This window comes from Styela clava, chromosome 7 (assembly GCF_964204865.1).
Source record: "Styela clava chromosome 7, kaStyClav1.hap1.2, whole genome shotgun sequence".
Taxonomy (NCBI): domain Eukaryota; kingdom Metazoa; phylum Chordata; class Ascidiacea; order Stolidobranchia; family Styelidae; genus Styela; species Styela clava.
This window is the reverse complement of record NC_135256.1, coordinates 1,292,698-1,305,510: the sequence shown is the minus strand read 5'-3', so window position 1 is coordinate 1,305,510 and position 12,813 is coordinate 1,292,698. Positions and strand designations below refer to the sequence as shown.

Here is a 12,813-nt window from a genome sequence, read left to right as displayed (position 1 = left end):
CCGGTGCCTTGTTCACAGCAGTTGTTAACCATTATTCTCCGATGGTCTTGAGCGACTATTTATACCCCTCCTGAAATATGTCATACTTTCAATATGTTAAACTTTTTGTTCAAACGAATGAGAAATTTCACTCAAGTATTGCTGAAACATTTGTTTTCGCTTCCTTCCACTGTCTCCCAAGACATGCAGCGCCTTTTCTTCTCGCCCTATGGCGTCGATAAGAGATAAATTCAAAATTTATGTGAGTGAAACTCCTTTCTTATGAAATGAAACTGAACGCGAGATGACACTTTGTTACAATGCGCTCTTATGGGTTCTCCCTAAAAATCTCCATTCTGCGATGCCAATGTAGTAAGGTCCAGTGCTTCAACCACTACCAGAGGTTCTCAAACTTTTAGGATTTGTTGCCGTATTTCCAAAACACTCAAAACTTGTGCCTCCTGTTCTTCTTATTCCTAGCTTTTTGCTTGTACCAAGTTTTTATTTGTGTTTCACCTTTAATATTCAAAAATCTCTACTCATGTGCGTACCAGGTTAAGGTTTGGTTCACATTAATTGGGCAGACCTATGGATCGTTTCAATATTATGTTGTTGTTGTTCTTATTCTTTGACACGTTTTTGGACACCTAGTGGAAAACCTGAAAAGTTGCTTTTCTCTTTGTTTACTGGACCAATTGTTCTGAAATTTTCAGTGGTAAAAGATAAAATTTTTCATTAGAAGGCTATTACTTTCATTTATAGCACTGTGGGATTTTTTTTCTTGACACGTAATGAATTTGTTTTTATGCTGACACTCTTCTTGTTCTTTAGATCACGTGCTCATCGAACGTCGGTGGTGTGTAACGAAATGCTTTCTTCGCTAAGTCGTACCGGTAGCGTCAAAGGTAAGAACTGCTTCGCTCTGATTAACGTGTCTATATATTTGGGCGTTGCTCTCTTGTTTCAGTTTTACTACAAGCGTGGGGACTGTCAGTGTTAGCCAAGTAAACTTCCCCCTGCTTATAGGCTTCAGTCCTTTTTACACAACTTGATGTAAAGTAGGCAAACAAAAATAGTTACATCTATATTGGTACTTATACTTCTAAAGCGCCCAAAAACCAACCAACAACTTAAATCAAAAGAATCGATGCATCACGGTCAAAGAATTAAATTCTATGTTAATTTCCGATGTCAAAAAATTGAATCTCGTATTGGTTTAGTCAACATGAAGGAAACCTAGCAAAGGCCATGTGATTTGTGAACCCCAGAAATTTGTTTTGTGGCCTGGTAACGTAGGAATACTGTATTACGTCCTCCCCATCAAATAAAAAAAATTTGTGGCTTTTGAATTCTCCAGTTTCTGATGTTCTTGATCAAGTTCAGGAGATGAGAGGGAGGAGAAGAAAGCTGAGAAGAATTCTAAAATAATTTGAGACTGAACGGAAGGCCCGGGGTTCGAATCTTGAGAGGAGAGTAATGAGAACTGAGTATGACGAGTATAGAAGTACTAAAAACAAACCAAGAAATTTAGAAATAGCTCTAGCGAAAAAGGGGGTAGAAATACCGTGAAAATAAAATTCTGATTGTGCACGTGTGTCATGCTTGTGTCAATTGGGTAAAGGAGTCTAAAAAGTTGTTCAATGGAAGCTTCTATGCCGAAACTCTCTAGTAAGATTTCGCGACCCCTACTAAAAGTAATAATAGTAGGCTACTGAAAGAAGAGTTGTAAATTTACTCAAAGCAAGGTACCGAGCCCTCGACTCAATGTTAAAGAGTACTGATAGAAGAGTTGCAAGTTTACTCTAAGCAAAGTCCCGAGCCATCAACTAACAGTAGAATGAGTACTGATAAAGGAGTTGCAAGTTTGCTCAAAGAAAGGTACCAAGTTCTCAACTAAAATTGCAATGAGTACTGATAAAGAAGTTGCAAGTTTGCTCAAAGAAAGGTACCAAGTTCTCAACTAAAATTGCAATGAGTACTGATAAAGGAGTTGCAAATTTGCTCAAAGAAAGGTACCAAGTTTTCAACTAAAATTAAAATGAGTACTGATAATGGAGTGCAAGTTTGCTCAAAGAAAGGTACCAAGCCCCTAACTAAACGTGGAAAGAGTATTGATAGAAGAGTTGCAATTTTGCTCAAAGAAAGGTACCAAGCCCCCAACTAAATGTGGAAAGAGTACTGATATAAGAGTTGCAAGTTTGCTCAAAGAAAGATACCAAGCCCCCAACTAAACGTAGAAGGAGAATTGATAGAAGAGTTGCAAGTTTGCTCAAAGAAAGGTACCAAGCCCCAAACTAAACGTGGAAAGAGTACTGATATAAGAGTTGCAAGTTTGCTCAAAGCAAGGTACGAATCACTCAACTAAAAGTGGAAAGAGTACTGATATAAGAGTTGCAAGTTTGCCCAAAGCAAGGTACCAATCACTCAACTGAAAGTGGAAAGAGTACAGATATAAAAGTTGCAAGTTTGCCCAAAGCAAGGTACCAATTACTCAACTAAAAGTGGAAAGAATAATGATATAAAAGTTGCAAGTTTGCCCAAAGCAAGGTACCAATCACTCAACTGAAAGTGGAAAGAGTACTGATATAAGAGTTGCAAGTTTGCTCAAAGCAAGGTACGAATCACTCAACTAAAAGTGGAAAGAGTACTGATATAAAAGTTGCAAGTTTGCCCAAAGCAAGGTACCAATTACTCAACTAAAAGTGGAAAGAATAATGATATAAAAGTTGCAAGTTTGCCCAAAGCAAGGTACCAATCACTCAACTGAAAGTGGAAAGAGTACTGATATAAGGGTTGCAAGTTTGCTCAAAGCAAGGTACGAATCACTCAACTAAAAGTGGAAAGAGTACTGATATAAGGGTTGCAAGTTTGCCCAAAGCAAGGTACCAACTACTCAACTAAAAGTGGAAAGAGTACTGATATAAAAGTTGCAAGTTTGCCCAAAGCAAGGTACCAATTACTCAACTAGAAGTGGAAAGAATAATGATATAAGAGTTGCAAGTTTGCCCAAAGCAAGGTACCAATCACTCAACTGAAAGTGGAAAGAGTACTGATATAAGAGTTGCAAGTTTGCCCAAAGCAAGGTACCAATTACTCAACTAAAAGTGGAAAGAATAATGATATAAAAGTTGCAAGTTTGCCCAAAGCAAGGTACCAATCACTCGACTGAAAGTGGAAAGAGTACTGATATAAAAGTTGCAAGTTTGCCCAAAGCAAGGTACCAATTACTCAACTAAACGTGGAAAGAATAATGATATAAGAGTTGCAAGTTTGCCCAAAGCAAGGTACCAATCACTCAAATGAAAGTGGAAAGAGTACTGATTAAAGAGTTGCAAGTTTGCCCAAAGCAAGGTACCAATTACTCAACTAAAAGTGGAAAGAGTACTGATATAAGAGTTGCAAGTTTGCCCAAAGCAAGGTACCAATCACTCAACTGAAAGTGGAAAGAGTACTGATATAAGAGTTGTAAGTTTGCCCAAAGCAAGGTACCAATTACTCAACTAAAAGTGGAAAGAGTACTGATATAAAAGTTGCAAGTTTGCCCAAAGCAAGGTACCAATTACTCAACTAAAAGTGGAAAGAGTACTGATATAAGAGTTGCGAGTTTGCCCAAAGCAAGGTACCAATTACTCAACTAAAAGTGGAAAGAGTACTGATATAAAAGTTGCAAGTTTGCCCAAAGCAAGGTACCAATTACTCAACTAAAAGTGGAAAGAGTACTGATATAAAAGTTGCAAGTTTGCCCAAAGCAAAGTACGAATTACTCAACTAAAAGTGGAAAAAGTACTGATATAAAAGTTGCAAGTTTGCCCAAAGCAAGGTACCAATTACTCAACTAAAAGTGGAAAGAGTACTGATATAAAAGTTGCAAGTTTGCCCAAAGCAAGGTACCAATTACTCAACTAAAAGTGGAAAGAGTACTGATATAAAAGTTGCAAGTTTGCCCAAAGCAAGGTACCAATTACTCAACTAAAAGTGGAAAGAGTACTGATAGAAGAGTTGCAAGTTTGCCTCGTACCTCGAGCAAGTTTCGTACCTTGCTTGGTGAAATTTTATAGACCGGGGCTTCCCATCCTTTTTTCGCTTTGAACCCCTAAATTTTTATCCAAAGTCGTATGGACCCTCAAGTAGATCTACCAACCGTCCCGGAGTTGAGGTCTAGGGTGCCCTGTCCCGGGCTGGGCTACGGTTTTCCCGATATTTAACGACAACCAAGGCGTTCTTAAATAGAAGGCCGTTGTAACCGTGTCGGTTTCGTTCAAAACTGGAAACGGATGTAATTTACGCAAATATATTTTTTAATAAAAACGATTATATCTGTATGGGTCATTCAAATAGGAGTGACTTGAAATTTGTGGATAAGACATGTTTCATCAACCGTGGCCTACCGATGACATAACATTAAAATAAGCAGAACAATTGCGGAATGGACTATACCATTATATACAGCAGTCACTTCAATTCGAGAGGATCAAAAATTGATACAGTGAGATTTGTTGAAAAACTTGGTTGTAAACTTGCGGCGTGTAACAATATTTGTGTTTCTTGTTTTAGTTAATAATGCACTGTAAGTGTGAGGCTGTTTTATAAGCAGGATTTCATTATTCAGTCAGTTTTCAGGCTCGCATAGCCGTCTGTTTTAGGACGCCTTGTTGACAGATCTTTTGTTAGAGAGAGTTCATTAATTATTTTATTTCCGTGAGGAATACAAATTTTAACATAAACTTTGGGAAAATTAACAAAGATCTGCTTGAAATGGCAAAATCACAATAAAAATACAAATTTAAATGCCAGAAAGACTGATTTTTTGTGTTTTTTGTGAAATAAATATATCTTCTTAGCACGAATGTTACATTTCCCCTGTTTTAGTTTTTCTTTTGCATTTATGCGTCAAAAAGTCAACATTTCGTTTCTTTCTTTGATTATATGATAAAATTATTTATAGTTTGTGAAAATAACGCTGCACGACGCGCAACGCAAACTCTTGCTTTTAACGTGCTTCGTGTTTCACAAGCTTTTTTTGCATCAATTTTCAAATTCTAGACGATAAGGTTTCCCGGAATGGTTCAACACAAAGTTGGCAACCCTACCTTCAAGTGTGTATTGCAGAAATTCAAGTTAAATTACCTGCTTTCCTAATAGAACCATCCAATTATAGTGTACACAGTATTACTACCATATTCAATTTAGGAATGCCAGGAAGGTATGCCTGTGGCCTTTTCTTGTCGAGTTTGAGCTTTTTGTTTAGTTTCGGTTACTTAGTTTGCATATTTATTTTAATTTCATTTTTAAATATTCTATGATCAAATCAATTTATTTGGTGTAGTTATCAATGATAGGTTAATTTAATTTTTTTAATATTTCCCATTGCAATTCAGAAACCAAAGACACATCTGCTTGCTGGTTTCCTATTTCTTAGTGCAAATGTTTTTGACACAAAAGTTTAATTTCTGAATTTTCTAACAAAATTTATGAGCAAAAAACTAACAGAAGATTCAATGAGAACCTCGTGGCTGTCTACATCGAGATCCAATTTAACACTAATTCAGGCACTAGTCTAACAGGTGCATCTACGTTTATTTCAGTTTTTTCAACAACATGTAAAAAGTGCAACAATTTTAATAAAATGAACTCCATTAATATAATTAGCACAATATCTGTGGACCCCATGGTAACGCGCTGTTGACCCATTGAGATCCACCTGGACCACATTGGGAAGCCCTGTTATAGACCATAAAATGATAAAAATAAATAAAACTTGATAAACTGCATCAAGCATCGTTGTTTTAGGCTGTGGAGTAGAAGTTTGCATGAACTTCAACATAACTTTCCAGGCTGAATAATGTAAATTAGAGGCCTTCTGTGACTTCTACTAAAAAATAGGACTTGATTCATCTTCTTCTCTTTGTTTCAAGTTTATAGAGCAGGACAAGCCATCGCTGTGTATTCTGCAGTAACCACCAACAACAACAACAATATCTATTGGGCATTTGAATATGATATGCTACATTAAACATATATATGCTGATTTAATCTACTATATAGTCTACATACCGGCAATGTAACAAAAAGACATAGGTATGACAAATTTATTTTTACATTGTTTGCGGGCCACAATAGTGCCAAGAATAGGTAAACAGTGCGATTCAAAACAAACACTTATTCTGCAAACACATAATTATCAGACATAGCCATCACAAGCTAATAGAATCCTACTCGATTTTTAGTTTTCTATGATGCCTATATTGTTAGCATATATTCCCGACCAAAAGATAGAGAGTCAGATTATAATTTAGACTGCCAAGCACATTATTTAACTTCACTAGTTGCCTCAGCTATCCATAACACTAATCAATTCAGTGACATTAGGGATGTAACAATATGTCAAAAGATTTTTTTGAAAATTTTTATTACGAAACAACACGAAATGCGAATTTTTGATATATTCTCCGATTGTGACGCGGGCCACAGATAATGAAGCGGCGGGCCATATGTGGCCCGAGGGCCTGGGTTTGGACCCCCGTGGCCTAGGTCTAATAGTTAAAGAGAGAGATTATAACCCCAGATTATATTATTATATTATAACCCCAGTTTGCGTCATCAAAAAACCATACTAATTCAGACCATTTCCGCAGAGCAGACTTTTAAAAATTTGTGTTTTGCAGACGAAGTCCTTTTTATGTGAGCGGTAAGCGCTAACAATATTGAAAACTTATACCGTATTTCTCCGCGTATAATGCGCACTTTCGGTACCGGATCCCAGAGTAATTCGTCGTATCGGCAAAACTGAATGTTCATAAATCATTTTTTCTAACTCTGCGTATCATTTCTCTCGTTGTGACCAATCGGCAAACCTGACGCTCATAAATCGTTTTTCGTTTCAGATGGCGGACCTGTGCTTCATCGCAAAAACAGCGGTTTTTATGAAAGATCGAAATTAAATTTTATTTACGAATATACAAATCCAAAAATGAAAATAATAATATTAAAATAACAATTTTACAAATTTGCGCTGCGTAGCTTCGTCTAGCAAGTTTTTGACACAAAATTTTAATTTTAGAATTTTCTAACAAAATTTATGAGCAAAAAACTAACAGAAGATTCAATGAGAACCTTGTGGCTGTCTACATCGAGATCCAATTTAACACTAATTCAGGCACTAATCTAACAGGTGCATCTACGTTTATTTCAGTTTATTCCACAACATATAAAAAGTGCAACAATTTTAATAAAATGAACACCATTAATATAATTAGCACATTATCTGTGGACCCCATGATAACGCGCTGTTGATCCATTGAGATCCACCTGGACCACATTGGGAAGCCCTGTTATAGACCATAAAATGATAAAAATAAATAAAACTTGATAAACTGCATCAAGCATCGTTGTTTTAGGCTGTGGAGTAGAAGTTTGCATGAACTTCAACATAACTGTCCAGGCTGAATAATGTAAATTAGAGGCCTTCTGTGACTTCTACTAAAGAATAGAACTTGATTTATATTCTTCTCTTTGTTTCAAGTTTATAGAGAAAGACAAGCCATTGCTGTGTATTCTGCAGTAACCACCCAGTTTGCGTCATCAAAAAACCATACTAATTCAGACAATTTCCGCAGAGCAGACTTTTGAAAATTTGTGTTTTGCAGACGAAGTCATTTTTATGTGAGCGGTAAGCGCTAACAATATTGAAAACTTATACCGTATTTCTCCGTGTATAATACTTCCGGTACTTCCGGTACCGGATCCCATCCCCAGAGTAATTCGTCGTATCGGCAAAACTGAATGTTCATAAATCATTTTTTCTTACTCTGAGTATCATTTCTCTCGTTGTGACCAATCGGCAAACCTACGCTCATAAATCTTTTTTTCGTTTCAGATGGCGGTTTTCTCCTTGAGGTGGGACCTGTGCTTCATCGCAAAAACAGCGGTTTTTATGGAAGATTAAAATTAAATTTTATTTACGAATATACAAATCCAAAAATGAAATTAATAATAATAAAATGAACAATTTTACAAATTTGCGCTGCGTAGCTTCGTCTAGCAAGTTTCTCCATTTTAACGGTTTAAAGCATAAATTGGAATTAAGCGTCACGCAATTTTTAACATGCGCAAAGATAGGTAACAGCACGACAATTCAAAGCCGAAACAGCACTCCGAGATTGACAGACGACAGGTCTGGTCGACGTCATAAACACTCAAAACATATTACTAAATCACCATGAAACTTGCCAAGCTAGCTTGTTCCCGAAAATACAAAACTGAAGTCGACGGAAATCGACCGTGCATATTATGCATGGACTTTGGTATTTTCATACAATCCAAACCTTAAAAGAACATTGCGTATTATCCACGCGTATTATGTGCGGAGAAATGAGGTGTTTAAGCGAATTCACGACAAAAGTTTTTCCCCACTTTCGAAGTTACTGTAACATAATAGCGATCAAACATTCTTGGTAACGAAAGCCGATTTCATCGAACATATGAACACATCTTCAATTGCGAAGGAATTCCTAAATCTGCAAAACCCCGTTCAGTTAAATAAACACAAAGCAATCTGATTACTAGTTCTTTAATATCTGATTCAACACATCTAAGAAGGGAACATACACGAGAGAAAGTAACATAATTTCATACACTTCTTATTTGCATCCAAAGGCACTTGGATAAATGAGCCCGAATTTTGGAATTGAAAAGTAAAAATTTGAATCCAAGAAAATATAGCGGTTGCGGCAAATTTAAATTGAAACTTTCAATTTTTCTTTCAACACACGAACGTGAAAAGCAATTTATTAATGCTCCGCATATTGTTTTGTCGTATTGTTATAAATCAAACATTGAATTTTTCAAACAGCAATGACATAAAAATAACTGAACACAAATCTTATTATTTTTTTCATATAATTCGAAGCAGAAAACACACACCTTAAAAACTACTCAAAATCTTCGTCCAAAGCTAGTTTAAACAATTTTGCATTCGCGAAATAAGCAATCATAGTTTTTATCAGCAATGTAAATAACATAATATTGCCAAAAAACGAACTGATGTCGGTATAGTCCTAACGCTGCTATGTACAATGCAACAAATACATCAAAATATCTGAATTACATTTCAGGATTCATTGGAAATAGTTCTGATTAAATAAAAGTAAAATACAGAAAAATATATAATCTTCTAAAGGTTTAACTATAATGCAAACAAGCAATTGAAATGTATATACATGGCGAGAAGATCAAATATGACGATTTCTCAAGCTACAGATCGCAGGTTTGTATCTCACTTATTTCACCACACCAATAGGAAATGAAAAATTAGAAAGCCGCGTTATGTTGAGAGTGTTCTCAATGTAAATGGGAAGCTTGTCTAGAGCTCTGTTTAAGTAAAGGATCCCAGTAGAAAATTAGAAATGTAGTTGATTTCTACGGAAAATAGTCCAGTTAAATATTCCTCCAATTGCAAATAATCATGTTTTATCATCAAAATATACATAATAAATTCTTTCTGTGCCTGGGTTGAATAGTCTGAGTACATATTGGAATACAGTAAATCATGTAAATCATGAAATGCAACAATATAACTGTCATGTAAACCTAAAAATGTCCGCTTCATTTACACTGCAGAGGTTGAATTTCTACTTGAATTAAAGTTTGAGATACCGGGTTTAATTTCTGGAAAGCTCAACCTACTTCCCATGTTCGCAAATTAATTTAAAAAGGTGTGTTTGAAAATTCTGAATGTTTAACATCAGAAGTATCGAAAGTCTTGTTCGGAGCGAAACAAAATACATTTTACGAATTCATTTAGGAGCTGCATCAGTCTGTATAAGGCGAGTATTGATGCCGAGTTTGTGTTTCAAGCTTCAAGTCAGGAGTCGAAATTGTGAAGTGAACCACGATAATGTTTTTGTGACAATGATGCGTTTCCGTGGTGAAAACTTTTTTACATCCAAAAGTTAGAGTCAAAATAATTGGAAATGGAGCAAAGTCCAAACTTTTTGTCGGGAATCGCAGTTGGGGCCATGATTCAACATTGCAGTGAAAGTTGCATTCCTTTCTGTATTGATTGATCTTATAAATATGAATACAAGTATATAGAATCACACTAATAAACAGAAATATTCACAAACTGGATAAAATCTTCGTTTGAGTCACAATTATAATGGATATATTTGAGTTTCCTGTTAAAATCAGATAAAAGTAATGTAGTAAAGTAATGTAAAAGTAGAAAATACTATAAAGTGAAGACATTTTACAACATCCACTGTTTTGAATTAGTTAGCAATTGAACTTAACTCCGGTATCAGCGATCAATGCTTTGAATCTTCTCAACTGATCATCGTTGAAGTTGCAGTGGAACATCTCCAATGTTTGAACCTGACATTGGTGAACAATTTCACTGATTGTAGATAATCCTTCGTCTCCTAGTTCGCTGACTTCGTTCCCAGTCAGATCCAACCAATTGATCTGAAACAAATTATGAAACTTGTTACTCAGACATAATTCATGGTTTGCAAATGCACGACAGAGGAAGATAAGAAGAATTTTTGCGTTGGATCATGTAAGGTCCATACATAAATCAATAATACAAAACCCGTAGAAGAATATTAGTCGTGGATTATAACTGACTGATTTCCGTTCTCCATACTCAATAAATATTTATGGCCTGTTAAACAATGGACGAGCAGACTGAATTCGGTGTTTCCTGCTGGACATCTAGTTATGCTAACTTCTGAAGTCGAAGTCAAAATTCGAAAATCTTCGAATGAATGTTTGGAATCTAAATCTCAGCTTAGTAGTTTGATTCACCGAGTTTGTTCAATCATTTCATGTTACAACGTCAGTAATTTTCATTATTCTTAGCTTGGGCTATCAGTACCGATCAGCTTTATCAGTCGACCAAGTTTGGCCAGTTTCAAATTTGATACCCATTGTTTTATTAACAAAATGCCTTGTTATCCAGGTTTTGTAATGCTAATTGGCTGATGGTTGTAATCGAAATGAATTATCGACAAAGAACTCTAGGACATCATGCTCTTTGTTCATAAGATGTCAAGGATTAAAATCTACAGTCTATGTTCCTTTGTTGAGAGTTCAACGGCGTCCGAAACTATATTTTTAATGCGGCGTGTTACAACCCTCCCACTCCTAACAAGGCTCTGTACAAGCAGCTACTGTTGTACAAGGTATTACTATTTTTAGGAAGGAACAAAATCTTTCGTAATTGCCCACCGGCATTATTGATGGGATTTGAATGAAACTTTTGTGAAATGGGACGCCGACATAGTTCAGTCGACAACATGAGAGGTGCAATGGGAAAGGCGTCGCAGGTTACAGATTTCAGGTTCAAACCCCGTGTCCACCATTTCACCAATGATGCAATAGATTCGATAATCTCTGCCGAATCAGGATGAACCCACTCATTTTAAATACATTATATCCTTATGTTTAATTAGTGAATGCTGGTATCGAGCCTTCTGAAGTCAAAACCTCCCCAAACCCCTAAGACGTTGAAAGCGATATTATTGACTGTGAAATGCCAGGATATTTGGATCAGAAAACGCATAATATCAAAGAGCTTTTACGTTTCTCCATCATTTTTAATTTATCAAAAAATTAATGATTGCGCCTTCCCCATGTTATTTTCAGGAAATCTCGATCGTTTTTGGAGTATTCTACACGGACATTTAATTGTTGGCATCAACTAATGTGGCATATGAAGCAGAACGATATCTAATGTAACAAGCAGTGAAATCTGAATTTTCCGAATTTCATGCATTTTATTAATGATGGAGAAACTTCACAATGCGAATAGTGATTTGCAACCTGATTGTTATACAATTTAATTGATGATCCTAATTATATATTTTTTTTGGATTAAAAGGGATTGAAAGTAGCGAAGACTTTTTCCTTTTCTATTGGCTGCTAGTTTTGAGCCTTGTTCGGAGTGATGGTATTGAAACAATATGAACGATATGACCCCGAATAATTTCTTATACTCTAATATTAACTTAATGCAGTTTAGATTTTTGTTACTCAATATAGATTACATATTAGCATAGTCACGCTAGATCCAATACCATCAGTTTTATGTGGTCCTGTATTAGAAACATCGGTCTCGGGTTCAAACCTCTTGCATGTCACGCCATCCAGTATGTGTGAAGTTTTACAGAATCTACACAAACCTGAAATTGGTAGTTTGTCACATACTAGGGGTTTCTGGACTGGCGACTTGTTCGGTGCCAATGTATGAGACACTCATGAAATATAAGTGAGTGCGATATGCTTGGCCCATAGATGAGAATCATTGATATCAAAGCGGAATACGTTGATAGTTCCATCATTTCAATGTATTGAGTTCAATTAACCATGAAATGCCAATTAACTTAAGTGTTAATTTTAAGTGTATAAATATATGTATGTGTATTTCTTGGAAACAAAAGGGGCTTAAGAACTAGTGCTGTGCAGAATCCGGTTGCCGGATTTGAAACCGGCCGGATTTTCATGATTTTTCCGCTACCGGATTGGATCCGGATTCGAAAATCAGACACTGAGCCGGATTCATCCGGATTTTGATGAAATCGAATTATTTTGCTTCTCCACGGCACTAACTACATGGTTTTCAACTTCGACGACGATCCGTCCTGCTCTTTGTCGTCACCACACGTATTCTATTTCGCTATTTCAGGAATGCTTTGCTACGCTTGAATGGCGAAGATTTTACCATGGCCTTGAAGCAAAGAACAGGCTTCTGTCTTGTATTTTTTTTTTTTTTTTGAAGGACTTTATCATCATGAACAACTAGAAAGTTCATTGAGTTAGGAATTTATCATTTGTTGC

At 36.0% G+C, this 12,813-nt stretch overlaps 1 protein-coding gene across 2 annotated transcripts in view; it reads right to left on the bottom strand.

Annotated features, from left to right (window-relative positions):
• Window positions 1–9,638: 9,638 nt before the first annotated feature.
• The window catches only part of LOC120327806 (uncharacterized), a 65,981-nt gene continuing 62,806 nt past the window's right edge, over window positions 9,639–12,813 (bottom strand). For both annotated transcript variants that reach the window (XM_078114602.1, XM_078114603.1), the window contains one exon: window positions 9,639–10,440. In XM_078114602.1, coding sequence (XP_077970728.1) covers window positions 10,252–10,440 — 189 coding nt within the window. In that variant the 3' untranslated portion in view covers window positions 9,639–10,251. The remainder of the gene's footprint in view (window positions 10,441–12,813) is intronic.